This window comes from Phytophthora infestans, genomic scaffold, assembly GCF_000142945.1.
Source record: "Phytophthora infestans T30-4 supercont1.22 genomic scaffold, whole genome shotgun sequence".
NCBI classification, from domain to species: Eukaryota; Oomycota; class Peronosporomycetes; order Peronosporales; family Peronosporaceae; genus Phytophthora; species Phytophthora infestans.
The window spans coordinates 819,371-847,086 of record NW_003303737.1 but is presented as its reverse complement, the minus strand read 5'-3'; the positions used below and the strand labels follow the sequence as shown (position 1 = coordinate 847,086).

Here is a 27,716-nt window from a genome sequence, read left to right as displayed (position 1 = left end):
CCAGAGTGAAAGCGTTGCCACTTTGTCGCTTGGCAGCACATCTCGCTTCATTTCCTACAAGAACACGACAGGGCAGTACAATAATCACAATACTGTATACATGTAATTCGTGAGTCACGGTCACTGTCTTGCCAACAACTCTTGGCAGTGCTAAGAGTTCGATCCATCACTTCCACAACAGACAGCAGTGAGTCAAAGCCAATCCACGAGCAGCACCATGCGGAGCGCTTTCTTCCCGTTGATCGCAGCCGCCATTGCCGCCATCACGACCGCATCGAATGACTTCCTGTACTCAACACGGATGATCGAGAGCGTGATCAGCCGAAAGCAGGGCGTGCTCTCGTCGGGTGCAGTGACCAGCACGCTCGAGTCGGGTGTCCTCGCTCTCGCAATCCAGTCGTGGCTCAAGGCTTACGGCACAGACGGCGACTCGGAGCGCGTCGCCAATTTTACGGAATACGCAGACTCGATCGTGACGTCTATTTCGCCTGCCTTCAAGAGCCCCGAAGCCGCTGCAAAAATGCCCATGGACCGGCTCACCATCGGCCAGGCCCTGCTCCGTATCAACGCAACTGAGGGCACCCTCACCGCAGCCGAGTCGGAGACTTTGTCGTTGCTCAACTCCTCGTTGACGTTGCAGAACCGCAACAAGTACAATGGTTTCTGGTACTACGTTTACCCGAACTGGTCGTACCTCGATGGCACTGTGTCGTTCCTGCCTTATATGGCTTCAGCACCGGGCTGGTCGTATGGGGACATGCTCCTGCAGATTGAGCTGCTGTACCTGAACACCTACGACAAGTCCACCGGATTGGTTGTACACGGCTACGACGCCTCCAAGACGGCGGTGTGGGCCAACAAGGTCACTGGTGCGAGTCCCTATGTTTGGGGTAGATCGCTGGGCTGGTACCTGGCCGGTCTTGTCAACGCGTGGGAGGAACTTGGAGACTGCCATGGCAAATCTAACGCCGAATGTGTGCGTCTGACAGATGCGATCCAGCTCCAGGCCTCGCAACTGTGCAAGAGCATCGCTACCTACGCCGACAAGGACACGGGTGTGTGGTGGCAGCTACCAACGTTCGGTGGCAAAAAGGGCAACTTTCTCGAGAGCTCTTCCACGATGCTCTACACCTTTTCCATTCTCAAGGGTCTGCGCCTCGGCCTTCTCAAAGACGAGGCCAGCAAGCTTGTCAGCACTGCGATCAAGGCCTACAACTACACCGTCAAGAGTGGCGCTTTCCTCCTTGACTACCATAACGGTACCCTGGGCTGGAACGGAACTGTGGCGGTCTGCAGCCTCAACTCGACGGCAACGTACGAGTACTATGTCGGTAGGCCGATCGTGCACAACCACGCACTTGGTGAGGGAGCATTCATTTTGGCGAGCTTGGAGATGGAGCGTATCACCAATTAGGACATCGGGGGCGTAACCTGGGAAAAAGAAATACAAACACTCGGTAAAAATCTTTCATGTTTGCTACTGCAAGTACTCTCAAAGAACTCACTTCGTTTGCCGTAAGTAGACTCAACTCCAATGGGCTCCACGAAGAGCGGTAACTTTGTGGACGTGTAATGTTATTCCTACTTGTAGTACTTTTAGACCGGGTGTGATGTTTACACTTTTTGGTAACCGTTTTGACAAGGTGGCTGAATCTGCCGTTAACAAGGAACGGGTCCATCCAATCGATGTCTACATTCAAGTCGAGGAACTCGCAGATAAACGCCACGTACGTGTCGTAAATTCCATGTGCGCTCGCTCCTCGTTACAAGTACGCAATCGCGGCCATTTTGGACCAAGGAGTTCCAGAATCGCAAGTTCTTGTGAGTTGGCTCCATCAAATGTACGTACAAGAAGTCTCGATATCTATATGTAGCTCCGTACTCGTGTGTTCACAGCAGAGCTCGCAATCGGGACAGTAGCGGGTATACTCGGTTTCGGATTGGACACGGGTACCCGAACTCGAGCTGGCAGTTATTCGGATTGATCCGAATAAAATATTTTTTCTCCTTGATTTATCAGCGAGTTCAGAGCTTTCTTGAAAAATGAGCTCTCGGCCACTGTTTCCGTACCCATGGGTACCCGAAATGAGGAGCGGACCGAATTTCGGTTAGTACACGGGTACCCTAATGAAGGGATGGACTGGTGTGTGGCTTTCTCGTGGCTGACCTTTAAGGGCTAAGCGAGTTACCGTCACTTGATCGAGTTTTCGAGTTTCAAGCGCCTGGCCATCGCCATCACGCCGCTGCTCGAGAGGATGCCAAATATGACGACACATCGTCACCATGCTGAATTTGTCGTCATCAGCCCAGACCTATTTGAATGGAGTCAATGGAGTTTGTCGTTTGAAGATCTTAAGCTGCATGACTGGCCCTTCTACGAACATGCCAGCAGCAACTTGTCTCGATGCAGCTCCATTCTCGAGAAGGAACTCCCCACAGCCAGTGTTAAAACGTTTTCAGCAACTTATCCGCCCCAACCACCGGCAGTAATACACTCACCAGCATTCCAACAAAAGAGACGACAAAAGTGTGTGACCACATTCCATTCGGGGCAGAACGAAGTTCCAGGGGGACATGTGAAATTCGAAGGCAGGCCTGCCGGGTCAAACATAAATTGCTCTTCGGAGGTACCAGATTCAAAAGGGCATCGCTTGCAATCCAGAACTCGAGAAGTGGCTTGGCTGCTGTCAATGAGAACTAGCATGGCAGAAACACTCGACGCAGACGTATCCAATCGCCCAGCATAACGTTGCGGTCGCTTTACTTGGGACTCCACATTCCCAGGCGCGTGTCGAACTGCATCCGTAGGAACTTATTGTAGCGCACAAGGTGTCGTCTGTCATGTGTCTTGACTGCTTCATCAACGCCTAAGATTGCCAGCGGCCACACACCCAAAGTTACGCCCCAGAAAGTGCAAGGCACCGACTGGCTCACAAAATGCCACAGAGTGACTCCATCAGCACCAACGATCCCCGCACGGAGCATACTCAGGGCAAACTGGAAGCACAGCAGAAGACATGCTGTCGCCACCCACATGACGTTTCGGAAGGGAGAAAGCTCAAACATACTCTCGCATCGATACAGATATCCACAAGATGAGGTCACGATGCAGACGCCAATCAGCAGCAGCATCCCAGCTTCAGCGCGATCCACCGCAGCCGAGACGACAGCTGGTCTCGGCATCATCGTCACTAACTCGCTGTCTAGTACGAAATCCGTCCATCGATACTCGCGAAAATTTTCTCCAAAGGCGCTCGGATCAGCAGCGTTCGATGCTTGCAGAGAAAAGCCCAGCAAGCACTCGAACACGGCGATAGATAGCAGCACGGAAGGCACATGACGCCCGACAAAATAGGCGACCAGCCGCGGCAGATCCTCTTCAGTATCAAACTCTTCGTTCTTGCGTGGAGTCTTCTTCATGATGCCTTTCTCGCTTGCAGACGCAAGCATGGACAGACCGAGGGCAGGCACCAAAATCCACAGCAGCCAGAAGACGGAGGCGCACGAAAGCTGCGGCACGTGCGGGAACGGAATCGCGTGGGACGCGAGAATGATCGTGGCGATGAAAAGCTGCGAGATGAACATGAACGTTTTCATCTGATGGAAGTTGGTGAGCATTCGTCGTCCCAGTCGGATGAGCTCAATTAAATGAGCGACACTCGCAGTCCCATCCGTAGTTGCATCATCCTTTTCCTTGCCGTCAGTGGCCTCAGAGCGTGCCTTGTCTTGGCTGCTAGCGTCATCCGGAGCACTCTTGAGACGAAAGGCACACGCCAGGGTGTTGAGAATGTGACTGAGTTGGACATCCTCGTCAGAGAACACAGGGAGCTCCTTCCCGTGCGGAATCGGCTTGTCGAAGAAGGCGTGGACACCACCCTGCAAAGCTACTGCCAAATCCGCCTTCGAGAACAGTGGCGCGTTGCTTTCCTTTAGTGACGAGCCAACGCCCATGACAACCTCGTGATTCTCCTGAAAGATCGAGATCATCTCGCTGATCGTGTCCGGCGTGCTGTCCGTGTAAAGTGACACCAGCAACGGGACATTATCCACCTCAGCCAGATGCCGCTTTATCGCCTCGACTCCGTGCGGCAGTCGAGCCTTCACGTCCCAATCCGAGTAGTTCGATGTCATGCGATGAGGGTCTGGGCCGTCGCTTTCCAGCGGGCGCAACGAGATTGCACAATTCCAGTCCGTCTCGATTCCCATTTTCTCGGCGAGTAGTTTGCTCCTGCGCATGTTACGCGGCGAGAAGTACACGAAGCGAATCCCACACGCGTTCAGGTCTTCGATAAAGTCAGGCGTGTGCTGCTTCGGTTGGACGCCAGTCGCGACCATTCCCAAGAAGATCTGGTCATCCTGAATACGCCAGAGCATGGAATCCTTCTCAACAGAGCTTGTTTCGGATGGATGCAGCTCCACAGACGACTCTAGGTCGCTGATTGTGAGGTTTCCACGTCTTTTCGAAGGTGGAGTGATTTGCCCGCTTGGAGGAGCCCCAGCGGACTTGGCTGCTCGTACTCCAGAGATCGATTCTTGGTCTAGCGACATGTCGTCCACGGAGTCTGGGGAGGCCAGCGGTGATAACGGACCCGAATAACTCATGCGTCTGGTCTCTCGCCCAATTCCTTGATCTTCACTCATGCTGCTTGAAAACGGCATGCTGTTCCGCGGAGCAACGGAGTGCGGGGAGTTCAATTCACTGGCCGCGCTGTCGTCCACGAGATACACTGGCGGTAGAGTGCCACCCAATCTGCGGGTCGGTCCAGTGTTTGGCGAGTCGACAAAGCTCCCTCCGTTGCTGCTAGAGCCAGTACGACTGAAGAGACTATTGAGCTTGTGAGGGACGGGGACGTAGGAAAACGCGATGCAGTCCAAATCCTCCACACGCCACTGGTTGTACATGTCCAGAATGGTGCGTTGTTTTTCACTCGTGAGCGGACAGATAGACTTGCCATCCCAGTACTCGCTGCAGTGAGCCAACACGACGGTAGGATGGCCACGTGACAGTAACTGGTGATGGTGCGAGCGCTTGTCAAGCACCACCGTTGAGTAGAGATGCGACTTGAGATTCCCCCGGTATCGCGTATCTTCCTGGCCCTGGTCGTGGTGATCGTTTGTGTGTTCGTGGTGCGCCAGTCGAGGGCAGATAATATGAATGGACTGTCTTCTCTGGAACGCCGTCAGATCATCAGCCACGGAGAAGCCCATTTCACGAGAGAGATTCAGCAAATGCTTCGGAAAGGGCAGCATCCGAATGTGAGCTGACAGTCGCTGCATACAGCTCCGCAAGTATGGGTCCCTCGTATCACCATCATCCACAGGACAAAGCCCTTCGTTCACAAGATAGCGCATGTTCTCCTCGTAGTGTCGCGCCGGATTCTCGTCATCGTTGACCATTATAGCCAAGCCAATCGGTTTTAGCGATGGCAGGTGCTGCTTCCACTTCGGATCTTCAAACTGTAGTCCAGTGTCACAATTACGCTCCGCATGCAGGTCCAGAACTGTGGAATTGTTGCCCTGTTTGTCGTTCAGAAGAAAAATCTCTTCCACCGACGGAGCTTGCTCGCATAAAATATCGTCGTCGAAGCAGCACAACATTGTGACGTTTCCCAGGCGCTCCAGGAGGCGGAACGAGCGAAATGGCACAGGAAGATGCCGCCGGTCAGATACATGGGCAACATCACAGTGCATGACACGGAATCGGAGCACCACGAGGAAGTACTGCAGCGATCGCATGGTTGCCGACTGCTTCTGAGCCTTCTCGGAGCGCAACTTTTCACGGTCTTCAACGTCGAAGACATCTGGCGGTGCAAACGCTGTGGCTTTCAGGATCGACGCCATCGCACTATCGATACCAGATAGACGCTCGTCTTGGCGTGGGTCTTTGTTGGACGTCTTTGGCGTGCCTGTATTCGCTTTTGGTGGAGACTTTTCAGGCGTTTCTTCCTCGTTAGACCCATCACCCACATTCTGCTCCTGCTCTTGGCTTATGCTTTCTTTCGGTGCCAAGATGTCGTCGAATGAGCCTAAGATGGATGCAGTAGCCGCGGCTTCCGCGATAAACAAGACCAGTGGCGTGTTCAGCGACGCAAAGCACAGCCAAATCCCAACAGGTCCGAGCAAAATGTGGCTAAGCGTTGTGTCCAGCGATCGATGCTGTACCACCACACGCAGTCCGATCGCCACGAGCACCAACACGGAATACAAGGTGCAAATAGAAATGGCCAGCTGTCTCGCTTGTGCCTGAAGCTTCTGCGTCGGCGTCACGGGTCTGTTTATGCGGAACAAGGCGTCTTCAATATCCCTGACCACAGGCGTCTCCAGCATCTCAAAAATCCGCATCTCACCGCACAAATCCAGCAGCATGGGAGGATCAAACGTCGCTGTGCATCTCGTCGTGTCCTTCGCGTGTCTCCTCGTCCAGGACGGCAGCTTGCATCCTCTGGGAAAGACTTGCTGCTCCTCGCTCCCATCCCCTTCCACTGGTCGCACTTCTCCCGGGGCGATATCTCCACTCATCAAGCCTACGACGTCTCCTTCTACCAGCAAATTCATAGGCAGCCGCTGCCACTGACTGTCTCGATAACACGCGACGTAGCTGTTCGAGGGCAGCAGCACCGTCGGCTCCGGTCCGCCGCCCAGCCAAATGGGTGGGCGCTGGTCCTCTTCCCGCTCTTTCTTCTTGTCGCTATCTCTCTGCATCTGCTGTACAGCCACTCGGACTCTCTCAGCCATCTCTGCATGGTGTCGACGCTTCTGCACCATGTTGAGCAGCACGTTGCTAGCTGCTGCGGCCACCAGGAAGACTCCTTCCGCCACTGCAGCCGAGCCTCGATCCGTCTCCATCTCAGCGAAGCGTCTGGCTGCGTCAGTGAGTCGGAAGGCGGCACACAGTGCCAGTAGTAGGAAGAAAGGGTCCCGGAACTCGGTTGTGACGTTGGACGAGCTCTCTTTCTCGCGGATCTTGCGCTCGATGGCTTGGAGCAGCCGCTGACGAGCCGCCAGCGTAGACAGCCCCAGCACAGGATACGACGACGCTATACTCGATAAGTTGCTAGAGCTGCTGCGAAATGTGCTGTACCCGACGCTGGCATCCACGGAGCGACGCAGAGGGTAGTTCGGAGGTCGCGAGTTAGAACGCGACAATACCTCGCGACGCCGCCACGGCACGGGTGAAGGCGTGGGAGACGCCATCTGATGAAGGAAAGTATGATGATGTCAGTGGGATCGAGGACAACCAGCGGGAGCTCAAATACCTAGTAGAGATAGCGCTCAAGACAGACGAGCAAGGATCGCGCTGCGAGTGCGCACATGAAAGAATCTTCAAGGGTGTCAGAAGTTGCATTTCTAGCCATTGAGTTCTCAATTATGTCAAATCTATTAAACTAGACAGAGGTAAAGAAGAGGGATAGGTTCCCAATACGGCGATGGGATTGGCAGAATTTTAATTTAAGGAACGTGATTGGTCCAAGTGCCTTGCGTGCGAACCACCCGAAGATAGCTGCCACCTCAGTCAGGGATTCGACAGCGAAGGAACGAAGATGCCGAAGAACAAAGGAAAGGGAGGCAAGAACCGCCGCCGCGGAAAGAACGACAACGAGGAGAACAAGCGCGAGCTTGAGTTCAAGGAAGAGGGCCAGGGTGCGTTGTCGTGCCGCTTAAACGTCGCTCGAAATGTCGAGCGACGTTGATGTATACACATGAGTGGGTCCATCTAATGTATACATGTATACTTTCCCCACAGAATATGCGCAGGTTGTACGAATGCTGGGAAACGGCCGTCTGGAGGCTTACTGCTTCGACGGTGTGACGCGCCTTGGCCACATCCGCGGCAAAATGCGCAAAAAAGTCTGGGTCGGCGCCGGTGACATCATTCTCGTGAGTCTGCGCGAGTACCAGGACGGCAAGGTGGACATCATTCATAAATACAACGCGGACGAGGCCCGCAGTCTCAAGGCTTACGGAGAGCTTCCGGATAACGCGCGTATCAACGAAACGGCAGTGGACATGGCCATGGAGGGCGACGGCGAGGACGACATTGGCTTCGACTTCGACGACATCTAAGGCAGGCAACAGAGAAAGACACACAGACGACAGACGTTGGTTGCTGCGGCGGCCTAGAGCTGCCTTGCAGTCCAAGAACAGACGAGGAAGGGACTGTACCTCTTCCGCCTTGCTGTCAGTCGCTGCTGCTAGTTTGTAGCTAGGGTGGAGAGAGAGGAGAGCGCTCGCTCGGATGCGCGGATAGAGTGCGAGAAGACCGGGCGGGGTCGCCTGCAATGCGATGTATTTTCATTTTGTGGCTTGAGATCGGAGTTCAGTCGTCTGGTATTTGGGTTGCTTTAGTGCTGTGTATTATTTATAATTAGAGGTTAGAGGACGGGGTGTCGTTTTGGGCAGGATGAGACGATGCAGTAGTAGAAGACTATTGTGGGGTAAAATGGCCTCCACGCAGACGATGAAGACTGTTCCGATGTCACCGAGGGCTGCGCCGCGAGCTACGGTGCCTGTGAAACCGGAGCGCAGGGTGGCGATCGATGTGGACCCACAGGTGCAGCAGCAGAAGAAGCAAGCGTCTCGCCTTGAGGAGGAGGGTGGAGCAAGTCCGCGGGTCAGGAGACGCTTGTCAGACGCCCAGGAGAGCGCCACCATCTTCAGCATGGGTGCGTTTCTAGCGTTCTGTGGGTGCATTTTTCATCTGAGGTACATTGACAATTGGCATTTCCTTCAGTGTGCGAGCAAGGCGAAGTGATCCAGTGGATGACTGCGTGTCACCCAGACTTGACTGCGTTTGGGGTTGCCTTGGAGCGACGTGGATACCGGACGCTCAGCAGCATCGTGTTCCTCACGGAAGAAGACGTCGAGTGTGTGACAAACTCGGACTTGAGGCAATTGCTTCTTACCACTCTCTCCAGGCTGCGGCACGAACTGTTTCGCATGTGATGGACTCCGATATAGAAATCAAAAATTGCACAAACGTCCGATCTTTCACTAGTCGTTTGTAAATTAAGTAGGCGATCTCACTCACTGAGTACTCACTCAGTATCTACAGCATTGACAACGTCGACTGCGCTTGCACTCATGTCGATGTCGGTAGGAAGATCAGAAGCTTCACCTGTGGGCACGCTGTCATCGTAGTCGACACAAACCTGTTGCTCTTCTTGCCACGTTACTGGGGCGTCTTGATAGGAGTAATCGCCGTATTCCGCTGCATACTCTGCTACAACAGACTCACCTTGCGCTTGACTTGCACGTGGGATCTCCATGTCGTCGAAACCTTGTTGTTGGTTGCTGCTATCAGACACTTGCTCACTTGGATTGACAAACTCCTGACCCAATGGTTGATGCTCTGCACTAACCGCTCCTGGTTCATTACCTTCGCTTGCATTTTCTAGAGTTTCGACTGCAGTTTGAGCATCGTTTTCATCGTTATAACCTCCAGCGTCGTAAGTTTCAATGGTGGGATGTATCTCCTCTCTTAACAGATGATCGTCAGAAGTTAGATGGCGCTCGTGTGCCTCCTGGTAAGTCGCAGTAGCTGCAACTTCATCTGCATCATCAAATGACTGCGGCTCCTTCGCTTCTTGATCGGGAAAATGTTCTTGTGCTTCGAACCCTGAGTTCATTTGGTCTTCCGCGATTAAAGCATAGTGATCTTTAGATGGTGGTTCTAGTACATAAACGGCAGCCTCGTTGGTGTCGGTATCGTTGACCGAAATAACGTCAAGACCGTCCTCAGTAACACTGTCGACGCTACCCACACCAGACTTGAATAAAAGAGGCTGGTCATCTGATAACACACTTAACTCGTCAGCTTCCCCCCCTGCATGGCTTATCGTCGTTGCCTCTGGATTTGTTTCCCATGCCTCCTCAATTAAGTTGTGAGTTCCAGGGATTTCGTCTGCGAGGGTGCTTTCTGTCTCGCCTTGCACCTCGCTATCGTAGATTTGTGGATGCTCGTCATCTGAAGTTTCTTCAGAGCAGTGAAGATTCCCGTCCTCGAGGGTGGCAATCGGTTCATCAGCTGGACTGCCTGCATGCATTGCTTCTTCATCTACACCTTGATCACTTAAGTCGACACTGACTTCGGCGTTGGCGTCACGTCTATCATCTTCTATGAATTGGTGAGACTGCTCTCCACCCGCCGTATCACAGAATTCCTCACTATGGTCGGGTGCAACTGTGAGTTTGTCATTGACCAAGTCTTCCGAGGTATTTGTTTGTAGTGTTTCATGGTTTTGACTTGCGTTGACTGCGCCGTTGCCTGACCCCGTACTGTCATCGTTATTCACGATCCCAGTATCAGGACGTTCACCCGAGGCGATATCTTCAATTGCATCATGCTGCTTCTCCACGACTGTATTTATGTCTTCTGGGCTGACATCGATCGTAGAAGAACGAAGATCTGCCTCGGTAATCTTTTCAATAGAACCTGTCGACACCTTTGAAAATTCTCCATCATCTTCGCCCAGGACCGTGTCGGCAATGTCACGGTTGGTGTCGTCCGAACAATCTGCCTGTGACGGTGGAACGGTTCGGTCCACTACGTGATCCACAGAGCTAATCTTGTCTGCTGTAAAATGCCCATGCGCTTCAGTTGTGACGGCAATAGACACACTCGGAGCGCGGAGATTGGAGTTATCCTGTATTACACCTGTAGCTTCGTCTGCCACGCTCGCTTCCGAAGAGTCCTGGTAATACTGCTATCTCCCACTTCACCGCTAGCACCATCGATAGGGCAATTCGATATAATTCCCTTCGCATTAGTGTCCTCCTCAGTCGCTCGAGGTGTTGACGCTGTCTTGATGCGTTCGTCAACTGATTTTTTCCTGTCACTTCGACTGGTTTCAGTTCGCGAGGGAGGTTTCTTCACGCTGCTCTTCCTCCTACCGCTGTGTGATGATGACGTTCGTACTCCCACTTTATTTTTTTTAGTTGGAGCTGCTGACGGAGGTTTCGTGACGCTCTTAAGTGGTTTTTGCTGAGCCGTATCGCTGTCGAATCTAAAGCGAGGGCTGAAAAAAGGATCTGTCGGGGACAGCGTACTCTTGACTTCGCTTGGTAAACTTACTGTCGATTTCTTCGTCTTGCTTGCACAACCGGTAGGAGGACTCTGAAGCTCAAGCGGTGGCAGTGCTAATAGAGGATCTCTTGATAAAGCGTCTGTAATGATGGACCGTGGTGTTGGGAACCTATTGTGAAGATCTTTTCCCTTTGCCAGAGGACTTGGCATTCGAAGAGAATCACTTCGAGGACTCGACAAGAGCCTTGCACCAGCTATAGGACTCTTTGGATCGCGGTTACTTGCACTAGTCTTCACTTTCCCCTTCGTGGCCAACACTCGCTTCGCGGCTAGGTACGAGTTCCGAATGGTGGTTGTGATCGAATGATCAGCACCAAGATATTGCTCGGCTAAACTTATTCCCTGACACATGAACAGAAAAAATGCACATTGATTATGGTTCCCGAACACACTGCGCAATCCTACCCTTACCTTCTTGTAACTTGCGACAGATTCAGAGTAATCCTTGAGAAACTCTTGCTCCACGCCAATGTTGTGATACGCTATGCACATGACGGAGATTCGATCAAATCTTGCGGATGATGAGTCACCAACAGAATTATCAGCAGATGCATCGTGTTTGCCGTGGATAAATCCTTCCTGCAGAGTAATAAGTGCATCTAGCGCATGCCCCAGAGCTTCTTGATGTTTCCCCAGCTGCGATAGAACGGCGCACATGTTTAACTGCGTATCTGCAGCGTTGCGAACGTTCTTCAGTTTTTTCTCCACGTCCAACGCATGTTTCAGACTGGTCATTGCGGAGTGAAGTTTGCCCAGTCGACGGTAGTAACATGCGAAATTGTTCAGCGTTGTGGCTCGCTCGACCGGGTGATGTCGTTGAGTAAGCACCTCCGCCTTCTTTAGTAAGTCGACAGTCACTGGATAGTTGTCTTGCTGCAAAAAGCTCATAGCCAAGAGGTTGCACATCTCAGCAAGTGCTCGACAAGCCTGTACAACCTCCTCACTTTCGATACCGAAGAAGTGCCGCCGCAGAACAAGAGCTCGCTCCATGCAGTCGAACGCCTTCAAATAATCTCCCTGCGTCAATTGAACGTGTCAGAACAGGGACACGACACACTATGATAGCTCCACCCATAAAACCTACGGCTCGCTGCTGGTGAACGCACTCCTCGTCAAAGCGATGCAGAGCTTCTAGCTCCTGTTGCTCTTCTCTAGCATCTCTCAACGCCTTGTCGCGCATAAATCCTAAATGTGATCACCAATTTGCTTGGTAATATTGATAACGTGAAACAACATCTAAATTTACCGTGGTGGCACTGGATTATTGTAAAAGATAAAGTTGAAGTTTGTAGTTTGTTCTGTTTTGCGCCAAGTCGTCTACATTGTAGATTTTGGATGGTGTGGACGCTCAGTGAGTCACCACGAACACCAATGTCCGACCGCACCGAGTCCGACCACCCGAATCGATGCAACTTAAATGAGGTGAACTTTGCTCTTGTTTTCGCTTAACCCGTTAGTCATTTTTCAACTTGGCTGCTACAGCGCATCCCACATCAACTCCAACCTTCCACTTGCAACTACGGCCACGTCCTCGGTCTCCGATGCTGCCATCGCTAGCTCCTTTCAAACTAAGCTACCAGCTGAGCAAGTTCGCCAAACCTTGACGCGCGAGTACTCGACCCTCCGCTTCCGAATCGAGTACGGCAACTACCTGTCCAACCACCTGCTGCACGCGGTCGTGGCGCTGCATGAGCTTGGCGCGAGTGAGCAAAAGATCGCGGAGTACGCCGCGCACTACACTCAAAAACTCGAAGCCGAGGGCCCTGACCACGAAGACGTCGTTGAGCACGTTGCAACGCTCGTTGTCCTTTCCGATGAAGAAGCTCAAGCGTTGCTGGGCAAACGCCAGCAGTACGACGCTCTACTTGCTTACTATGCTCAGGATGTCAAGCAACTCGGAGTTGGTGCAAGCATCTGCCTAACCTCTTCAGCGGGTAAAACCTGGTTGGGGTCATATACGGTACAGATCAGAGTTTTGTACATATGTTGATTTCGCAATGATCTGATGCGAGATCTGAAAATTCACGGCCTTAAAGAGGCCACGTAGAGCGGGGATCCCTGCGAGGCACCTGTGAAGAAGAGCTCATTCGGTAACATGCAGGCACCTGCACAGTCTCCCCCGGGGAACAATGAACCTCCAGACGGCGCTGGGGTGACCAACGTTGTGTCAAGCCGTCCCAGAGGCCAAGTGCGCCAGGAGAAGACCACGTGCTATTTTCGCGGCTTCAAGTATACTAGGGCGTGGGCATCGTCGAGAAAGATATCATACCGTTGCTGCCATTGGCGCTAAGGCTGTCTTGGTACGATGGCATTCTTCATTGGTACAATGGGCTACACAGTTGGGCGCCCCCACACCTGTCGCCGCGTTGATGCTGCTGGCAGTAGCCTTGCTGATGTCACGGGAGCGATGAAGGACAGGGCAGACATGCTCGCTATCGACCAGGTTGCGCTTCCTGCGCGGCGTATTTGGGAAGCGCTGCGCAACGAATTTTACGGCGCAGACAATGAACACGTTGTGCGCGGGCTGTCGGAGGCCCAAGTGCTTCGACGTGTTTATCAGGCACGCAGTAGGCATTTCAGTGGAGATGTACACGGAGCGATCGAAATCCCGCCTCTATCATTGGCGTTGGACGCAACGGTTTCGTTCTTTCAGTTTCATTACGTCACTATCAACCGCGAGAACCTTAACAAGCCTACTCGGCTGATCGGCTGGGCGCACCCAAACCTCGTCAACCTTCTCCGCTACAATGGAACTACGATTTTTATTGATGGTACATTCCGCTGTGTACCACCCGGCTACAAACAGTGTGTCATTTTCATGGTACATGATAGAGCTTCGGGGCTGTTTGTACCTGTTTACTACGTATTGAGCACCTCTCGTAGTGGTGATGCCTTTTGGGACATGATACATTTCGTGGTACAAGGTACCGACCAGCAACTGGAGCCCGCCGAAGTCGTGTGCGACTTCGAGATCGCGCTGATTGATGCTGTGCAGACTCAATTTCCAAATGCAATTGTCCTAGGCTGCCTATTTCATCTCAAGCAGGCTCTGAGGCGAGCTATGAAGCGGTTTCTGATTCCGGAGGAGGAGTGTTGTATTGCTATGACCCGCGGTGTCGTCGACATGCTTACCATTGTTGAGCACTGCTTAATGGAGCGTGCTATCAAGTGGGTGAAGCGTGAAATCCGCCAGCGCTGTGGCGTGGTCGGAATTTCCTACTCTAAAGCGAAGTGGCGAGGATTCTGGGGGTACTTTAATCGGACGTGGCTGAAAACGTACGACGTGAGCGTATGGAATGTTGCCGGCCTAAGCAACGAGCTCATCGCACGGACAAATAACCCTTTAGAGAGGTTTAACAGGGAGCTCAATAGCCATTTCCCTAAGCCCCGCCCTAGTATGACGTCTTTCGTTAGTGTCATCAAGACACTATCAACGCAGTATGTTCAACGCCTTGCTGATGTTCCGCGCGGACGGGCACGCCGCTTACCACGCGAGCGCATACAGCTACCGGCGCCCGTTGAAATACCGGATGACATTGCTGATGATTCTGAGGACGAGGAACCTCCAGCAGTTGAGCTGGCATCCGACAGCTCTTCGGAAGCCGAAGATGGTCTAGGCGAGGTGAATGAGGAAGAGCAATAGTCAGTAGGTAGTTTCGTCGTAGTTATATCTAACCAGGAGATATTGATACACACTGCTTAATCTTAATGAGCTACCTGATCACCATTAGAGTAAGAATATCTGATCCAATAACTGATCTGTACCGTATATGACCCCAACCGGAGGTAACCCTTCAGCGGCTTGGCCGGCGCTCTGCTGCACGGTATCATCCAGCTAGGCTATGCGTACCACATCGGCGGTGACCGTCCTGTTGCTGAAGGACTCGCCTACCAGCACCACTGTTACTTGCCATTTGACGAGCCGGAGATGCCGCAGAGTAATGAGCCACTGCGCCAATTCACCCGCCAAACGGTATTCGAAGTCGCTGACGCAGTCGCCAGCAACGAGTTCTTACGGTCCGAACAGGACCGACTCGTGGCGATCTCACCGGTCAAGGACCTCGACATCGGCTGGGTCCAGCGTGGTGTCAACGTATTCTCGGGGCACCCGGAACGCAACAGTCCTAAGGCTTTTGCTCTCATCTGGACTCAGGTCAATGCGTTTGACTTCTCGAACTTCGATGGCAGCCACGCGCTCGATATGGTCATGTGGTTGTATGTCATGCTCAAGCACAACGACTTTATTATCCTCCACGCCGCCACGTCGGCCTGGTCGCTCCAGCAACTGGAACACCTGCTGTCACCGTCCGATAAGGCGAAAGCTTGGCGAGTGTGGTTACACGTAGCGCTGTCGGCGCTGGTGACCTCTCAGTCCCGTGACTTCCGTGAGGAAGATGTCTGCAGTCCATCCGACGACCTCGAAGCTCGCCTTGCTGCGCTCCCGTCCTGGCCGCAGCTGCGTGAGAAGGCCCTTGCTCTGCCTGGTTTCCCTGACGAACACGTCTACAAGATGGTGCAAGTGGCCGAAGAACACGGCAACGCGAAGTACAACAACGTCAACTCCTTCCTATCGACCACTGAACGCGATTTTGTAGCTCGCACCGCCGCTATCACCGTCATCACGACCCGCTCACGCATCAAACGGACAAGTTGAAGCTAATGCTTGATCTTAGCTCTAAAATATGCATTACGTTAGGCTACAGGTGGTCCACAGCGAGTGCAACTTTTTCTGTAGAAAACTCGTGATTATGGTTCCCGTTCACACTGCGCAATCCTAGCCTTACCTTCTTGTAACTTACGACGGATTCAGAATAATCCTTGAGAAACTCGTGCTCGACACGAATGTAGTGACACGCTATGCACATGACGGAGATTCGATCAAATCTTGCGGATGATGAGTCACCAACAGAATTATCAGCAGATGCATCGTGTTTGCCGTGGGTAAATCCTTCCTGCAGAGTAATAAGTGCATCTAGCGCATGCCCCAGAGCTTCTTGATGTTTCCTCAGCTGCGATAGAACGGCGCACATGTTTAACTGCGTATCTGCAGCGTTGCGAACGTTCTTCAGTTTTTTCTCCACGTCCAACGCATGTTTCAGACTGGTCATTGCGGAGTGAAGTTTGCCCAGTCGACGGTAGTAACTTGCGAAATTGTTCAGCGTTGTGGCTCGCTCGACCGGGTGATGTCGTTGAGTAAGCCCCTCCGCCTTCTATAGTAAGTCAACAGTCACTGAATAGTTGTCTTAGTGGCACTGGATTATTGTAAAAGATAAAGTTGAAGTTTGTAGTTTGTTGAAGTTTGCTCTGTTTTGCGCCAAGTCGTCTACATTGTAGATTTTGGATGGTGTGGACGCTCAGTGAGTCACCACGAACACCAATGTCCGACCGCACCGAGTCCGACCACCCGAATCTATGCAAGTGAACTTTGCTCTTGTTTTCGCTTAACCCGTTAGTCATTTTTCAACTTGGCTGCTACAGCGCATCCCACATCAACTCCAACTCTCCACTTGCAACTATGGCCACGTCCTCGGTCTCCGATGCTGCCATCGCTAGCTCCTTTCAAACTAAGCTACCAGCTGAGCAAGTTCGCCAAACCTTGACGCGCGAGCACTCGACCCTCCGCTTCCGAATCGAGTACGGCAACTACCTGTCCAACCACCTGCTGCACGCGGTCGTGGCGCTGCATGAGCTTGGCGCGAGTGAGCAGAAGATTGCGGAGTACGCCGCGCACTACACTCAAAAACTCGAAGCCGAGGGCCCTGACCACGAAGACGTCGTTGAGCACGTTGCAACGCTCGTTGTCCTTTCCGATGAAGAAGCTCAAGCGTTGCTGGGTAAACGCCAGCAGTACGACGCTCTACTTGCTTACTATGCTCAGGATGTCAAGCAACTCGGAGTTGATGGAGCAGTGTGCAAGCATCTGCCTAACCTCTTCAGCGGCTTGGCCGGCGCTCTGCTGCACGGTATCATCCAGCTAGGCTATGCGTACCACATCGGCGGTGACCGTCCTGTTGCTGAAGGACTCGCCTACCAGCACCACTGTTACTTGCCATTTGACGAGCCGGAGATGCCGCAGAGTAATGAGCCACTGCGCCAATTCACCCGCCAAACGGTATTCGAAGTCGCTGACGCAGTCGCCAGCAACGAGTTCTTACGGTCCGAACAGGACCGACTCGTGGCGATCTCACCGGTCAAGGACCTCGACATCGGCTGGGTCCAGCGCGGTGTCAACGTATTCTCGGGGCACCCGGAACGCAGCAGTCCTAAGGCTTTTGCTCTCATCTGGACTCAGGTCAATGCGTTTGACTTCTCGAACTTCGATGGCAGCCACGCGCTCGATATGGTCATGTGGTTGTATGTCATGCTCAAGCACAACGACTTTATTATCCTCCACGCCGCCACGTCGGCCTGGTCGCTCCAGCAACTGGAACACCTGCTGTCACCGTCCGATAAGGCGAAAGCTTGGCGAGTGTGGTTACACGTAGCGCTGTCGGCGCTGGTGACCTCTCAGTCCCGTGACTTCCGTGAGGAAGATATCTGCAGTCCATCCGACGACCTCGAAGCTCGCCTCGCTGCGCTCCCGTCCTGGCCGCAGCTGCGTGAGAAGGCCCTTGCTCTGCCTGGTTTCCCTGACGAACACGTCTACAAGATGGTGCAAGTGGCCGAAGAACACGGCAACGCGAAGTACAACAACGTCAACCCCTTCCTATCGACCACTGAACGCGATTTTGTAGCTCGCACCGCCGCTATCACCGTCATCACGACGCCGTTCAAGCCGCTCACGCATCCGCCCAAGTAAGCGGTCATGTTGAAGTTAATGCTTGATCCTAGATTTAAAATATATGCATTACGGCAGGCAAATTGTGGTCCACAACATGTGCAACTTATTCTCAATCAAAAGATCGTGCAACATAAAACCCTCCATACAATCTTCAGGTTTTCCCCCTATTCAAAACAGAGAAAAGGAAGGATCCAATATGACCAAGCAGGAAGTGGACGAAGGCTCATACCTTAAGCCCGGCGAGGTGGATGCCGGCACGTCTATCATCGCTGTGCGCTTCAATGGAGGCGTTGTGCTGGGCGCCGACTCGCGCACGTCCACGGGCACATACGTGGCCAACCGCGTGAGTGACAAGCTCACGCCACTACACGACCGACTGTTCTGTTGTCGCTCGGGCTCGGCAGCAGACACGCAAGCGCTGAGCGACTACGTTCGCTACTATCTGAGCTCTCACAGTGTGGAGCTGGGCCGTCTGCCGAAGGTGGGAACAGCCGCCAACTTGTTCCGCTCGCTGTGCTACCACAACAAGGACCGCCTGCTGGCTGGAATCATCGTGGCCGGTTGGGACCCGGTGAAGGGCGGCCAGGTTTTCTCGATCCCCATCGGTGGAGCCATGGTGGAGCAGGACTTTGCAATTGGCGGCAGCGGCTCTACGTACATTTACGGCCTGGTGGACTCGGAATATCGGTGAGTCACACAGCAAGTGAACTGGGGGCGGGGAATACTATGTGAGCTAACGCTTTTTGCTGTCGTGTAGGCCGAACATGACGAAGGAGGAATGCCAGAGGTTTGTTAAGAAGGCGCTGGCACACGCCATGGCGCGCGACGGCAGCTCCGGTGGCGTCATTCGCACCGTGACCATCACAGAGAACGAAGTGGTGCGGGAATTTACCAGTGGCGAGGACTTGCCCTTCTCCATCTAGAGCAACAGACTCGGCTAACGTCATAAAAAAAATCTGTGAGGGACGAAGGAAGGTAAATAGCAGGACCAGAGAACCAACTGAAGGGAATGAAGGAGATGCCGCGTTAAACCCCCTACCGTCTCCAACCTTCTATCGCTCTGTTAACCACCTTTCCCATACATAAGATCTGCTTTTACTTAGACGAAGAGATTCTCCATAGCAGCAGCGCCCCCTCGAGCTTTTTGCCGCTCGATCTCAGCTGCATCCGTCAAGTCCTTCATTGTGATAATGCGCTTGCTCTCTTGACGCAGAGCGGCACTGGCAGCAGCTCGGAACACGGCGTCACTAATCGACGTGTTGCTCAGATCATAGCGCTCCGCCAGACGCTGGAAATCGATCGGCGTCTTGGTGTCCAGCGGCGCGTTGGGCGGGAAACACGCGCGCCACAGCTTCTCCCGCAGCTTGGCGTTCGGATTCCTCATCTCGACCACAAACTTGAGCCGACGACAGAACTCGGACTGCACCAGAGACGCCGCGGCCGTTCGGTCCACATTCGCCAGCAAGATGGTGGTGCTCGGGAATGTATCCATGAGCTCCAGCAGGCGCATCACCTCCATGCGGAAGCGAGGCGAGGACTCGAGACTGTCGAGGGGGATGACGCCTCCTTCAATGTGACTGCCGAACGACTCGAAGCCCGTGAGCACCAGCACTGCGTCCATCAGCCGAGCGTCGTCGAACACAGCACGAAGCGCCTTGCGCGTCTCCGCAGCCGAGTCTGCTGCCAGCTGGCCGAAGTTGACGACCTTGAGGGGGCGACCGATCTCGAAGCCGATCGCCTTGGCTGCATTCAGCTTGCCGATCCCTGCAGGGCCGCAGATCAGCACGCTCACCCCTTTCTGCTGCTTGTTGGACTGCCCAAAGTCAAAGCCCCACTGGCCGTAGATGACACTGCGCGCCTTCTCAAACTGCACGACTCGGCGCAGTTTGCCCTTGACCGCGTCCTCAACGATCAGCTCGTCCAGCCCGCTCGTGGGCACAACTCGGTGATCGAATGTCTTCATGTGTAGACTGCCACGCATCTGCAGCGCGCAGCCCGCGACGATGTCCGCTTGGGAGATTACGGGCGCCTCGCCGTTCCGTGAAATGGCCTTCAGAAGCGACGACAAGATGGCGTTCTTGATGAAGCCGCCACTGAGCTCGTACTTCAGAGCGATGGCGTCCCAGTCGATCCCTTCCTCGGTCTTCAGAGTGCCACGCAGCAGTAACACGTCCCAGATCTTGCGTCGCTGGATGTGGTCGGGCGCCTTGAACTCGAACACGGCAGTGATGCGTCGATGCATGGCCTCGTCCAGGTCGAACGGCCGGTTGGTCGCAAGGAACACGATGCCTTCGTAGCGCTCAATCTCCGTCAGCAGCGCATTCAAGAGGCGGTCGCCTCCGCCGTCGCGTTGTCGGAAGATGTTCTCACACTCGTCAAAGAAGAGCACAGCGTTGCTCATGTCCGCTTCACGGAAGAGACCGCGCAAGTCGGCGTCAGTCTCCATGCCTTCCTGACGTTTTCCCTGCAGCGACGGGAAGTCCACTAGCAGTACTCGCTTCTTCAGGTGGTGAGCCACAGCGTTCACCGTCATCGTCTTGCCCGTTCCGCTGGCGCCACACAGCAGCAACACGAGGCCAGCTCCATACGCCATGCCAGCCTGCTCCAACCCGCTCTTCTTGCGGTACCTCCGGAAGCTCTCGTAGCTCTCCACCGTCTCTAAGATCGTGCTCTTGTGCTCTTCAGGCAGCACAACCTGGTCCAGCTGCACCTTTGGCGTGTACAGATCCGAGCCTTCCACCAGCTCATTCATCTCGGTATCAAGCCCAACGACCCAGTCCAGCACACGACGGTCCAGCTCCACGCGCTGGTCCACGAGATCGCCCGCGGTCGAGTGCCATCGTCCTCTGTGAAGCTTCACGAGGCCGCGACTAAGTAGACGCGACGACTTGTAGAAGAAAACTCGGTGCGCCACTTGCTCCTGGAAAGTCTCACAGAAGATGGACAGGATCTGGTTGATGATCACGCTCTCGTCCATCCGCTGCACGGGCGACGTGTCCACACCGTCGATGAGGTTCTTAATGACCGGAGAGATGGTCTTGCCAATGAGCATCACGATCACGTTCTGCTCGAAGCGGTTCAGCTTGAATTTGGCTGCCAGTTCTTCCAGACGCGGCAGCGAGCGACCTGCTTGTCGCGTCAGAGCCAACCGGTGCTGCGCTCGACGGCTGTACACGCGCTGCTTGGCCTTGAGCTCGCGTCGACCAGCAGACGCCGGCGCCGACGATTCCCAGGGCTGTTTCGTGCCTGCCTCCTTCATCTGGTCCTTCACCCGCGCGCCCGACGCACGGATCGCAAACGCCACAACCTGGAATCGATCCTCTAGATACTCCAGCTGGTTCTCGGGACTGTACGGCTTCAGTTCGCTCGAGTCCATGAGCGAAGACAGCAAATGGTGCTTGTCACTGCCAGCTTCAGCCGCCTTGAGCAGCAATTTTTCATCCTCCTTCGCTTGATGCTTCGTACGTTTGCTGTCCGACTTGTACTTGCCAATGAACGAGAACGCAGACGCACTGATGTCTTCCTGATCTTCGTGCTCCTCCTCACTCTCGCTGCTCGCGTGCTGTTCAGCCTGCTCCTCTTCCTGTTCCTCGTCTACTTTATCGCCACGATCGCGTTTGTGTCCAGTGACACTCGACACTCCAGTCCCCGACGTGTTGCTCGTGTCCAGCACCTCACCAAAAGACATTCCCTCGCCCTTGAGCAGCTCCTCCAGCGCCGTCTGACTCACTTTCAGCGCCTGATTGCTCGTCAACTGTCGCCCCAGCAGCACCCGCACGCAGATATTCGACAGACTGAGACTCGTACAGTACGTCTCCTCGTCTACCAGCAAAGTGCCTTCCTTCACGTGCTCGCGTTCGTCGTCCCGGAACTCTGCGATGTCCACTTCAGACAGGCCCGACAGCCTCTGACACGTCATAACTCTCCGCTGCGCGTCCTCGTCCAAGATCTGACAGCGCACAGCATTGCTCTGACAGCCCTGCATCACCACGAGCAGCTGCAGCAGCGTCGTCTCGCCAGTCGAGAGCTTGTACATGTCGGCGAGGCGGAAGACACGGGGCAATCTCTTGCCGGTCTGCTTGGTAGCTGCCAAGCGGCACTTGGCCAGGTCGTCCGCGTACTTCCTGAGCCTCGATAGAAAGTTGACGCGCTCCTCCATGTCCTGACGATGAGCCAGCGTCGTCTTTTCCTGCTGTTGCTCCAGTGTGATGGAGTCTGGTTTGGTTACGCTCATCGAGAACTCCATAAAGGCGATTTCGTACAGGAAAATCACCATAAACTGCATCTCGGTGAACCAGAACCACTGCGCGTCGCCCTCCACGGGCAGCTGCGTCTCGTCGCGTGGGTCTCGCTGCATCTCGGGCCAGAACTCGATCAGCAACGCGCGGATGAAGCTGAATCGCCCCCCCAGCTCCTTGATGATTGGCCCGTACTCGGCTTTGAGTCGCGCGAGAGTGATCGCCTGTGCATCGCTGTCAGAAGCAGGCTCGACGCCGTTCTGTTCCGTTGCCTCGGAGGCTTTAGAAGGCACATCAGAGTCGTTCTTCTTGGTAACTGCGGTGCCACGTCTGCGTTTCGCTGGAGCCATGACAGAGAGCGGAAGAAGAAGCGCAACGGACACACACCCCGACTTCCCTTGCGATGCTTTTGAAGTGTCTGCACCAGTCGATGCTACGTTTTAGTTTAGGGCTGAGACGGATGTCGATTGGCTAGAAATTGATGGATCGCGATTTGTTAAAAAGATAAAAGACCAATCAATTTTGATTTGGGTTCTCCGACGGCAGCTTCTTTTGACAATTTCCGTATTCTACAACATACAGGTACCGCTCCTTAAAAGTACTGAGCAATTTTGTTGCATCCGGTCCATGAATTAATGCATGGACTTAGATAATATCCATTATTACATGTATGATCTCAGCGCCAAAGAAGGAAAAAAATACGCGCGTAGGTGGCGGCGGTATGTGCCGGACTTGGTGGACGTCTGAGCAGCCTTCTGCGACGCTTGTTTGGCTGTTTTCTCTGGGGATGACGAAGCGATGACACCCGTTTCCTTCGAGTCGCTGTTACTGTCCTTCTTTCCGGTGCTCACACTCGTGCCTGCGTTCGTGTTGAGACCAGCATCGGCACTAAGACCAGCGCCAGCCTTGATTCCTGCGCCGACCTTCAATCCTGTATTGACGTTAAGGCCCACACCGGCGTTGAGGCCGGCACCGGCATAAAGACCGCCTCCGGTGATGAGTTCAGCGTTTGCCTTGAGGCCTGCGTTCGCGTTGAGAGTGGCGCCAGCTTTGATTCCTGCGCCCGCCTTCAATACTGCATTGGCATCAAGACCCACACCGCTGTTGAGACCAGCACCAACGTTGAGTCCGGCGTTCGCGTAGAGACCAGCACCGGCATTATGACCGGCACCAGCGTTGAGTCCAGCGTTTGCCTTGAGGCCTGCATTGGCATTGAGGCCGGCGCCGGCGATCAATCCAGCGTTCGTATTGGCATTACCGTAGCCATTTGCACCGATACCAGCATTTGTGTTGGGATCCACGCCCGCAGCGCCGAAGCCACCAGCACCAGCATTGAGCCCAACGCCTGCCTTGAGACCGATTAGTACCTGTAGAACACACATGACAGCCCGCCGTATCCAGTCGTCCCTGCCGATGTGCCTCCATTTCCATTTGTGCCGGCACTAGTATCTCCGTAGCCGCCATAGGTGCCGTGGCTCTTCGGCAACAGCCAGCCAAACGTCTCCGCCGCCTCCGTCGTCGCATCCACTGCACCACCCGATAACGCCACAGCCGCCACACACAGTGCACATATCGTCTTGCTGATCATCATCTTGGTTGAGATATAGGTGCTGGAGCTGGAGTGACTTGTTCGAGGCAGTCGAAATTGAAGAATGAGCTTTCTACTGCGAGCAGCCCCAGCCAAGACTCGAACAGCATAATCGATCCTGCCCGCACGACGAGCATTTAAAAGAAGAGGGAACGGCCACAACCATTCCTATGCCACATGACTATTACGTCCTTTGTAAGTTTTACTAACTCGTAAGTGCGAGCAGTGCGAAGAACCATTATACCTCAGCCGGATAAGATGTAGGCATGACTTCCAAAAAATGGCAAGACCGGATGGCGGGACGCAACCACGGTATGATGAAGCGAGATCCGTCCTCCATAGACGTTTCAGACATTTATTTACCGGTACTGTAGAGGAATGTATTCTTGCTGTGTAGCAGAGTGCAGTGCAGGGTACGACTGTACTTTTTTAATAGCAACAAGGAAACTACTGTATTAATAGACTGTACCCCGGTAGTCAGCACAGCACTCAGTATTGTGACAATACTATTATTGTCCATGTAAAAAAAGAGCTGTCTTTGAATCGTTCATGTTGAAGTGTTTAGAAATAGAAACGTGTATAGACGCGACACCTTCAGCGTTTTCGGGTCACCGTTATCCTCCACAGGTGAGTCAGCAGTAAGTCTTATAAGATTACGCAGGTGTTAGGAAATGCGTGGTTGGAGGTGCTAATTAGCCTTCGTGGTCGCCCACTTCGGTCATGCCAAACTTCGGGGACATCTCAGTCAGCTTCACGATAATCTGGCGAAGCTGTGCAGGCTTCTCGCGGCTCTGGAAAGCGGACTTAATTGTCGGTGCTATCTTCGTGGCGAGATCCGAGTTGGTCGCGGTGCTATTGCCACCACCCAGAACAGTTATAATTTGTGTACTCAACGCATCGTCGTCTTGCGGACTGGAGCCTTTTATCACCAAATTCTTGATGAAATCTACCATCCCCTTTTTGGCTTGGTCGCCAACGACGATGATGTTGCTGCGAGTGACCAGCAAGTTGTTCCCCGAGACAGTTGCGTTCATCTTCGTCAGACTGGCGTCGGGGTTTTCGGATGTATCCGTGGGGATTTCCGCTGGGGCCATCGCCAATGCGCTCGAGTCAGTCTTCGTGGCAGGGGACATATCGGCCACATCAAGCCTAGCGCTGACGGCAAGAAGGCTGACCAGAGAGAGCAGCGCTACCAAAGCACTCTTCATGTCGAATAAGGCTTGAGAAAGTCGACTTGTGGCCGCGGTGGTAAAACGGGAATGAAGCAGAAGCAGAGCGGCCACATTTGACGGCACTTTTACTGGGAAGTTTACGGATATTGACTAAAAAATGTAGGTACCTTTCCGCACTCTTCTCCACTATAGCAGCATAATTGTGGGACAACGCCCAGAAAATCCTGATTGCCTCGCAGGTTAAACCGACAGCAAGGTCCGCGCTTATAGTGGTGTCATCACAAACTTGAGATGTTTGAAAAATCGAATCAAATCCAACGAAAATACTGGTCTCTTTATTCTGTAAGCTTGTAAATGGAGCCGATAGTTTTCAAAAAATGGACAGTGATTCCCCATATTTATATACATGCTCAGCTCCCATAGTAAATGCTCTACATCAACTCTACAACTGAGCCTCTGTAAGTGACCATTGACTCTTTATTTGACTACCAAAGATCGGTCCACACCAACCTCCTTAGCTAGAGGCTATCACTGTCTCGGATGCCATGTCATACTATGACAGGATGAAACATTTCATATTAAAGGGATGGCTTGTGTGAGCTTAGGTGGGGATACTTTCTTGATCAATCAGAGCTCAAACGTGTTGAGCAGCTGACATAATATCACTACAAAGAGGGCTGTCTGAAAGAGGTTCCTTATTGAGTTCGAGATTATGCGGACAGGGAACAGCAGTCTAACTCCCCATAATCATTTAGTTGACGATGGCATTCGCTTACATCTACAGTCGTGCTGCTGCTTCATTGCCAACCCCAACAATCTCATTCCTAAATTTGCCTTTTAAAGCAACAGTCTCAAGCAGCCTGCTTAAAACAGCCATGTCCTCCTCTCCGAGAACCGTCAACGCCTACGCAGCTTTCGATGCCAAAGCAGAAGTGAAGCCTTGGCAGTACCAATCGCGCCCTCTTGGCCCGGAGGACGTGGAAATCAAGATTTCCCACTGTGGTATCTGTGGCTCCGATCTACACACGATGGAAAGTGGTTGGGGACCGGCCGCCTACCCATGCGTTGTTGGCCATGAGATCGTTGGTGAGGTGACTCTGGCAGGTGCAAATGTCAAAACGCTCCAAGTTGGTGACCGTGTGGCCGTGGGTGCTCAGGTGTACGCTTGCTTGAACCAGAACCCTGAAAAACCCTGCAAGGATTGCGCGGACGCTGAAGATGCCGTGTGCAACCACGCCGTGTACACGTACGCTTCGACGTATGCAGATGGCTCCCCATCGTATAGAGGCTACGCCGATTACGTTCGAGTCGACAACAATTACGCGTTCAAGCTTCCGGAAAACATTCCGTCCGACGTCGCAGCACCTCTCATGTGCGCTGGTGCGACCGTCTTCACGCCTCTGAAGCAGGAAGGCGTGAAGGCCGGCGATCGTGTTGGTATCGTGGGTATTGGTGGTCTTGGTCACCTTGCCATTCAGTTCATCCGGGCTTTGGATGCAGCTCCCATTGCCTTCTCCCGCTCCGCTAAGAGGTGCGAGCTCTTGGAGCTAAAGAGTTTTACGATTTGAGCAACGAAGCAGACCAGGAGAAGGCTGCCGGATCCGTCGACTATCTTGTTTTGACGGCTGATGCCAAGAACATGCCGTGCAACTTGTATCTGAGCCTGGTGCGTAAACGTGGAACCTTTATCATGGTTGGCCTCCCTGATGACGACGTCAAGTTCAGCCCATTCTTCATCGTGCCGCGAGCTGTGCGTGTCCGTGGTAGCTGTATTGGCAGCATCCAGGACATTAAGGACATGCTTGAGTTGGCATCCAAGAAGAACGTGCGCCCGATCATACAAAAGTTGCCGATGTCGAAAGTGAATGAGGGACTGGACATGGTTCGTGAAGGCCGTGTTCGCTACCGCGTGGTGCTCGAGAACTAGACATTTGGCGTAGTAAACAAAAGCACCCCCGAGAGTGGTAGTATTCGAGCATAATCACTAATATGACAAGGGGACTATGTCGCAGGGGTTCTCCAATACAGTATTATACGGAATTGACGGTGGGTCCGCGCAATAATAAAAAGGGAAATTCCACAATTACCAATAAAAAAACTGCAGTAAGTATTGCAGTATTGCCTACAGCTCTGCGTCACTTTCAGCTGAAGCTATCCTCGTCACATCCAATAAATCCCTGTTTGCATGCAAAAACATAATCAGCTCAAGTTGGCAGGTAACATGCATGTTCGCTAAGGGGTAAGCACCAGCTTGCACTGCGAGAATAATCGCTCGCATGCATTTGATGTTGGGGGTAGCTGCTTCTACAACTCGCTGTAGATAATACCACCACTGTCTCCAGATTCATAACTAAGAGCTAGTATGGGCAATACAGACATCAAGATACGGTGCTGAGACGTCCAATTGTTTCGTAAGGCATCTAAAGTTTCTATGAGCCTACTTTTGTAAATTATACTGGAAATATTGGAGCAATATCATATTCATATTTTTAAGAAGGTTGCAGTAATCCGTTTTTATATTTTATAAAACTTATTTTAGTGATACTGAAATTTTTTATTCAGACCCCTGCTATATCGCCACAAGACACAGCTAATAGTTTTGACCGCAGTGCTGTAGCGTACTTGGTTCATGGCCGCGTTTGAACGATTAGCTACAACTAGTAGTATTTGACATCCATGAAATTTGAAACGTGGAAAAGCTGGAAGACTTGCCTAGCGATGCCAAAGTAACTTACAGCGTCCAAATAACTGTTCTATCTCGACGACGAGTCATCATACGCGACCCGCTAAGGTAGTAAGTAGGCCGCGAGGGTATTTACTTGCAGATGCATCAGCGTTTGCGCACGCAACGCTC

General features: G+C 53.1%; 9 protein-coding genes across 9 annotated transcripts; 6 read left to right on the top strand and 3 right to left on the bottom strand.

Moving 5' to 3' along the window:
* Positions 1-301: 301 nt before the first annotated feature.
* On the top strand, positions 302-1,414 carry PITG_11632 (glycoside hydrolase, putative; the record flags this gene model as incomplete). Its single annotated transcript, XM_002901128.1, has 1 exon — positions 302-1,414. One exon carries the CDS (start codon positions 302-304, stop codon positions 1,412-1,414), a length of 1,113 nt encoding a protein of 370 aa, XP_002901174.1.
* A 1,346-nt stretch (positions 1,415-2,760) lies between these two features.
* PITG_11631 (uncharacterized protein) lies at positions 2,761-7,194 on the bottom strand (the record flags this gene model as incomplete). The annotated part of the gene is made up of 3 exons (XM_002901127.1): positions 2,761-3,658; positions 3,773-5,882; positions 5,964-7,194. 3 exons carry the CDS (start codon positions 7,192-7,194, stop codon positions 2,761-2,763), a joined length of 4,239 nt encoding a protein of 1,412 aa, XP_002901173.1.
* A 328-nt stretch (positions 7,195-7,522) lies between these two features.
* Positions 7,523-8,308, top strand: PITG_11630 (eukaryotic translation initiation factor 1A, putative; the record flags this gene model as incomplete). Its single annotated transcript, XM_002901126.1, has 2 exons — positions 7,523-7,641; positions 7,745-8,308. The coding sequence occupies 2 exons, from the start codon at positions 7,542-7,544 to the stop codon at positions 8,062-8,064; spliced, it is 420 nt and encodes a 139-aa protein (XP_002901172.1).
* A 132-nt stretch (positions 8,309-8,440) lies between these two features.
* Positions 8,441-8,943, top strand: PITG_11629 (uncharacterized protein; the record flags this gene model as incomplete). The annotated part of the gene is made up of 3 exons (XM_002901125.1): positions 8,441-8,527; positions 8,594-8,663; positions 8,732-8,943. 3 exons carry the CDS (start codon positions 8,441-8,443, stop codon positions 8,941-8,943), a joined length of 369 nt encoding a protein of 122 aa, XP_002901171.1.
* Positions 8,944-16,598: 7,655 nt separating this feature from the next.
* PITG_11627 (uncharacterized protein) lies at positions 16,599-17,882 on the top strand (the record flags this gene model as incomplete). The annotated part of the gene is made up of 2 exons (XM_002901124.1): positions 16,599-16,613; positions 16,665-17,882. The coding sequence occupies 2 exons, from the start codon at positions 16,599-16,601 to the stop codon at positions 17,880-17,882; spliced, it is 1,233 nt and encodes a 410-aa protein (XP_002901170.1).
* Positions 17,883-18,060: 178 nt separating this feature from the next.
* PITG_11626 (proteasome subunit beta type-6, putative) lies at positions 18,061-18,787 on the top strand (the record flags this gene model as incomplete). Its single annotated transcript, XM_002901123.1, has 2 exons — positions 18,061-18,551; positions 18,622-18,787. The coding sequence occupies 2 exons, from the start codon at positions 18,061-18,063 to the stop codon at positions 18,785-18,787; spliced, it is 657 nt and encodes a 218-aa protein (XP_002901169.1).
* Positions 18,788-18,963: 176 nt separating this feature from the next.
* PITG_11625 (uncharacterized protein) lies at positions 18,964-22,506 on the bottom strand (the record flags this gene model as incomplete). The annotated part of the gene is made up of 1 exon (XM_002901122.1): positions 18,964-22,506. One exon carries the CDS (start codon positions 22,450-22,452, stop codon positions 18,964-18,966), a length of 3,489 nt encoding a protein of 1,162 aa, XP_002901168.1.
* Positions 22,507-22,764: 258 nt separating this feature from the next.
* On the bottom strand, positions 22,765-23,693 carry PITG_11624 (uncharacterized protein; the record flags this gene model as incomplete). The annotated part of the gene is made up of 2 exons (XM_002901121.1): positions 22,765-23,447; positions 23,483-23,693. 2 exons carry the CDS (start codon positions 23,691-23,693, stop codon positions 22,765-22,767), a joined length of 894 nt encoding a protein of 297 aa, XP_002901167.1.
* Positions 23,694-25,737: 2,044 nt separating this feature from the next.
* Positions 25,738-26,789, top strand: PITG_11623 (alcohol dehydrogenase, putative; the record flags this gene model as incomplete). The annotated part of the gene is made up of 2 exons (XM_002901120.1): positions 25,738-26,299; positions 26,392-26,789. The coding sequence occupies 2 exons, from the start codon at positions 25,738-25,740 to the stop codon at positions 26,787-26,789; spliced, it is 960 nt and encodes a 319-aa protein (XP_002901166.1).
* Positions 26,790-27,716: the final 927 nt, after the last annotated feature.